General features: G+C 41.2%; 1 protein-coding gene across 1 annotated transcript in view; it reads left to right on the forward strand.

Annotated features, from left to right (window-relative positions):
- ANXA13 (annexin A13) overlaps positions 1 to 5,410 on the forward strand; it is a 72,858-nt gene extending 67,448 nt beyond the window's left edge. The window contains exon 13 of the mRNA XM_060202054.1: positions 4,801 to 5,410. Within this exon, the coding sequence (XP_060058037.1) occupies positions 4,801 to 4,920 (120 nt within the window). The 3' untranslated portion in view covers positions 4,921 to 5,410. The remainder of the gene's footprint in view (positions 1 to 4,800) is intronic.
- The last annotated feature ends 590 nt before the right edge of the window (positions 5,411 to 6,000 follow it).

The following is a 6,000-nucleotide window of genomic DNA, read 5'->3' on the forward strand; positions in this document are numbered from 1 at the left end:
GTGTTCATGGGTAGAAACGTTCCAAGCTGACCCAATATTAGTACCCATCTTCCTCAGATGTAGCATAGAGTATGTTGTCCAGCCTACCTTCATTGTTGATCCAAGTTGAGGGCAAGGTCCTATGGGGGCCCACAGAGGGGTCTGTTTTGTTGTTTCTGAGAGAGATGACTGCTAGCAGTGGAGAGAGGGATTTATTTGAAAAATGTGCAGCCTGTGAGGTGATGTAGTGGGTCAAGTGCTGGATGAGGCCCTGAGTTCAATCCCCAATATGTTTTCTCTCTCTCTCTCTCTCTCTCTCTCTCTCTCTCTCTCTCACTCACACACACACACACACACACACACACACACACACACACACACACAGGTGCATAAATCTTTAAAAATATATCCATTTATTGGGTAAGAAAAGGAGTTCACCACTCATATGGCCCAGGCTTATACTCCTCATGAACGGTCCTATGGTACTGGAGAAAGCTCCAGGGCTGTGATGTCTCTCCTACTCTCTGTGTTTTCTCTATAAAAATGAAAAAGCAAGCTGGGAGCAGTGACGTCACACATGCATGAGATCCCAACTCTGCAAAAAATTATTTATTACACTACAATAGTATAATAAATATAGTTAAATATAGTTTATTCCCTAATCACCACCATCCTCCAATAAGTGTTAACACCACAGACATATGGTACATCTGTCTACAGTCTTTATATATGTTGTTACTTTATTTTTCATGTTCTAAGAACCATTTTTTAAATTTTTTATTTATAAAAAGGAAACACTGACAAAAACGTAGGATAAAAGGGGTACAACTTTGCACAATTCCCAGCACCAGAACTCCTTATCCCATACCCTTCCCTTATAGCTTTCCTATTCTTTAACCCTCTGGGAGTATAGACCCAAGGTCATTGTGGAATGCAGAAGGTTGAAGGTCTGGCAAGAAGCAATTTCTGTCTCATCAGGAGCAATATTGCCCTCACACAGACAATGTCTGAATATAAGAAAGGGACAGGAAAGCAAGTAGTCAGAAGCTCTGGAGCCACTGTCAAAATTCACAGCAAATGCTCTGGCATGTGGAACCACAGAGAGGAGAAACTGCAAGTAAAAGGGAAATGGCACTTTTGTCTATAATTAGAAAGCCTTGAGGAATGAAGTAGAATTGAGCACTTGAAAACCACAGACCTTGTCCCTCACAAAATAGTTCAATGAAGGGCAAAAGATATCAACCCAACTTCTGGCCACAGATTTTTGACAAATAATACTTAACATTTGACAGTGTTTTTATATATAACTTAGCAACAACACAGTTCTTTCAGTAATTTTATTTCTATTTCTGAAGTGTATCTTCCCCCTTTCTCCTCCTTTGTAATTCACACATTTCTTCCTCTCTTCAAGTCTATTTCTCTTTCTCTCTTTTCTCTTTCCCAGTCCTCTCAGAGAACTATCCCTCTTCTGCAGTTCTCTCTTCTCTTGCTCTGAATCTTTTTTCCTGTTTCTCTGGGTCTCTGTCTTCTTCATCTCTTAGCAAATCAACCTGTAGCCAAAATTTTCAGGAGCTCTTGAGGCACCCAGAGGAGCATATTAGCAACAGAACAGAGAAAGTACTCCTAATGTCCCACCAAACAGTTAACTGGGTTTGGGGTGCAATGTGTGTTTATTTCAAAATGTTTTACTCCATCTTGGTGTTGGTTTCACTTGTGGGCAATTTTCTCAGAATGCTTCCAGCCGGTTAGACTTGGCTAGGTCACCTGATATCCCAAAACCACGTAGTACTAGAATAGAGCTCCAGTGTGCCCCATCTTTCCCCAGCACTGACCCCCATTTCTGCCCTATTCCCAGCCAAGTTGTGGCTGGAGCAATGGGACACACACCTTCCCCCTGCCATAGCCTCTTACGGACTCCACATCCAGTTGGGGCATTTATTTATTTGTTTATTTAGGACCAGGGCCTTGTGCATGCATGGATTATTGCCCCACACCACCTTTTCAATTTGATAAAGAGAGGAGAGAGACAATGCAGCATCAAAGCTGCTTTATTTTTAATGTTTTCATTTATTTGATTTGATTTGATAGAGAAATTCAGAGGAGAGGGGGAGATAAAGAGGGGAGAAGAAGAGTTTCAGCTGGTGGTGTGCTGGTATGCTTTTAAAAACCTCTTCTGTTTCATTTGGTTAAATCCCCCCTGCTTAACAGTATTCTATTTACATAACCACTTCATTCTATTTACATAACCGCTGTTAACAAGCACCACCCTCCCTCCAGGGCATTGGTTCAATCCCCACTGGTTCATGATATGTTTTTGCTCTGCCCCCTCTCCTTGTCACACTCTGATTTTCACCAGTCACTTTTCTCTCCACCCTCTCTATGTCACATCCTGTTCACGCCCTACTTGGGAAGTATATATAAAGACAACATTGTTCGTTTTAGTTGAGTTTAGCTTAGCTTGGTATAGATTGCGCTGAGTCCTGCATGAATAAAGAGATACTGCGTACAGCTCAACCATGAGTCCCTGGTCGTCTGTCTCCCGTCAATGAAGCTCAGCCCGACAGTGGTGCACCTTGTTGAGAGTACACATGTTGCAGTGTGCAAGGACCCTGTTTCGAGACTCCAGGCCCCGCTTGCAGGGGGAAGGGAGGAAGCATCACAAGTGGTGAAACAAGGCTGCAGGTGTCTCTCTGTCTTTCTCCTTACCTATATCCCCTTATTCTCAATTTCTGGCTGTTTCCATCTAATAAAGAAATAAAGACAATTAAAAATAATAATAATAATAATAATAAAGACAGAGAAAGACACCTGCTGCACTGTTTCGCCACTTGTGAAGCTTCCCCTCGGCTGGTGGGGGTTAGGGACTTGACCCCAGGTCTTTCACATGGTAATGTTTGTTCAATCAGCTGTGCTACCACCTGGGCCCCACCACCAAGGCTTCTTTTTTTTTTTCTTTATTGGGTGAATTAATGGTTATAGTCAACAGTAAAATACAGTAGTTTGCACATGTGTAACATTTCTCAGTTTTCCACATAACAACTCATCCCCCTCTAGGTCCTCCTTGCTATCATGTTCCAAGACCTGAACTCCACACACACACACACCACCACCGCCCCAGAGTCTTTTACTCTGGTTTAACATATCAAACCCAGACAAACACTTCTTTTATTGTCATGGCTCTAACCTGGGTTGTTCATGTGGTAATGAAGCCACCCTACCCCATGACTGATCTCTCTGACCCTGGGATAATTCATTACCCTCCTGATTTCTGACCTCATCTTTCTCCTATTCAGTCCTCTAATTGGAGCATAAGAAAATGAACCAGATACCTGAATGATAATATACAGGCTTAGTATTCAAGAGAGCTTATATAGAAATCTTTACAACAACCGCAAAAACCTGCTGGTTGTAACAGTGTTTAGAGTAGAACAATCTTTAGACTTGTTTGTTTGTTTGTTTGTTTGTTTTGTTTTGTTTTTCAGGAGAGAGAGATCAAAGGCTGGTGGAAAAACTTTCTCAGACAGTGCATTGTTTTGCCATGTGTACAACCCAGGTTCAAGCTTGGCCCCCACCACACTCTCTGCCTCTCCTTCTATCTAAAAATAATAATAATAATACAAAGAGAGACCAGAGCACTTCTCTGCTACCTTTATGTTCTATTTGATTTTTGTATTTCTTTTTAATTATCATTATTTACTGGATAGAGATAGGCAGAAATTGAGAGGGAAGGTGGAAGTAGAAAGGGAGGAAGGGAAGAAGGGAAGGAGGTGGGGGAGAGAGAGAGAGACATGTTGCACTGCCTCACCACTTGCAAAGCTTTCCCTCTGCAGGTGGGAACTAGGGGCTTGAACCTGGGTCCTTGTTCACTGTAACATTGTGCTCAACCAGGTGCACCACCACTCTGCCCCATTGTTTTTGTCTTTCTTGTTATAATGCTGCTTGTTATTGAGCCCAGGGCCTCATTTATACAAGATATATGGTATACTGAACCACCTCCCTAGCCCTATTTCATCTGCTTTTCTTCTGAATTCTTTTTTTTAAATTTATTTATTCATTCCCTTTTGTTGCGCTTGCTGTTTTTTATTGTTGTAGTTATTATTGTTGTCGTCATTGTTGGATAGGACAGAGAGAAATGGAGAGAGGAGGGGAAGACAGAGAGGGGGAGAGAAAGATAGACACCTGCAGATCTGCTTCACCGCCTGTGAAATGACTCCCCTGCAGGTGGGGAGCCGGGGTCTCGAACCGGGATCCTTACACCGGTCCTTGTGCTTTGCACCACCTGCGCTTAACCCGCTGCGCTACTGTCCAACTCCCTCTTCTGAATTCTTATCCTACCTCACACACCTAGATTTTTTCAAAGCCCGACTAAACAATATTTATATGATCTGTAACAATAATAGCATCCTTGTTAACCATATTACAAAAGGAATAAAAGGCTTTATTTCTAACTGGTGTATCAATAAACTGTCACCCACAGGCCCTCTGCTACCTCTGGATGGTTTATTTTTAAATATTTATAACATAGGAGGTCAAAAGAATGATTTTGGAACACATAAGCTTCATATAAAATGCAAGACTTAGTGTCTCTAAGTAAATTTATACTGAAATGCATACATACACTAGCAGACACATCTGCATTCTTTGAGGACTGAACTCAGCTTTCCTTCTTTCACTGGTCAAACAAGGAAACAGCAGCACCTCACTCAAAGAGCTATCTGAGCATAACAGAGAATGATATGCTTAGAACAGCGCCTGTCATCATTTATGGCAAATGAGGCAGAAGTGCTCTTGTCTGCACTGGTGTTGTTATCTCTTCTACAGGTGGACCTTCTGGGGATAAAAGCAAAGTTCCAAGAGAAGTATCAGAAGTCTCTCGCTGACATGGTTCGCTCAGACACCTCTGGGGACTTCCAGAAACTACTCTTGGCCCTCTTGCACTGAACCAAGTTGGAGCAGTAAGAACATGGGGAGAAGCATCTTCATCAAGAGCCAATTCCAAGCCAGATTTACAAGTGTACCTCTGGAACAAAAATTCCACACAAATCGTGATTTATTTTCTTGGTGGTTTAAGTAGTGCAGCGGTTATGCTATGTAAGTTAAAGGCAGTGCACAAGATGCTTGGACATAACATGCAGAATGCTGTTTTAATAAGTACCTGGGAGGATGCCTTTTAGTTTTCCTTTAGCATGATAACTTAATACATCAGAATACATTCCGAGTACCAATGAAGCTTGAAATTGATAAAAAGAAAGTGATGCACTTGTAATAAAATATTTAGAAGAGTATATACTTCACAGAGATGTTTATGTTCTAGAGGTAGATTAAATAGTTAAAATTCTGTCTTCCCTAAGACAGAATTTGCTAATAAATTACTGTTCCTCCTGTGTGTTCAATTTCAGAGCTTCGTTGTTAATTAAAGTTATGTGTTATATCTCCGCCTCCTGTACCTACTTTTTCTCTCCTTTTTGTGTCCCTGGGGCTTCATTACTTCAGCTTGGCTTTTTTCAGATAAAAAGACAGAAACAGAAGAAGAAAGAGAAAGATGCCACAGTACCCAAACTTCTTTCAGTGCAGTGTGAGCATGACACAGAGAGCATGTTATCCAAGTGAGCTATTTACAGTCCAGCGTCATCTGCTTCTTCAAAGATTGAGTTAACTAGTTTTGGCTCTTGTCCTGGCAACTTATGACTAGTGAAACTTAACCATATACTGCATCTTCAAACACAAATCTGCATTTATTAATAATCACTAAGCACATAATAAAGGTGAACAGCAAGGAAACGATTGGCTTGCCTATGTGAATTTTAACTAGGAGTAAAATACATACATCTGCTTGTTGGATGGTATAAATGGTTGTTCTTGTTTCTCTAGATGTTTGACCCACTTGAGTCTTCCATCTGGTTCTCTTATAGAATTAGACAGGGTACCATGCCAAAGGGATGAAAGTCAGTGGTATGACTTTCAAGTGGAGCACCAATAGAATCTGTCCCAAACAATTTGTCTCATATCTACATGCTGTTA

Source organism: Erinaceus europaeus, chromosome 1, assembly GCF_950295315.1.
Source record: "Erinaceus europaeus chromosome 1, mEriEur2.1, whole genome shotgun sequence".
NCBI lineage: Eukaryota > Metazoa > Chordata > Mammalia > Eulipotyphla > Erinaceidae > Erinaceus > Erinaceus europaeus.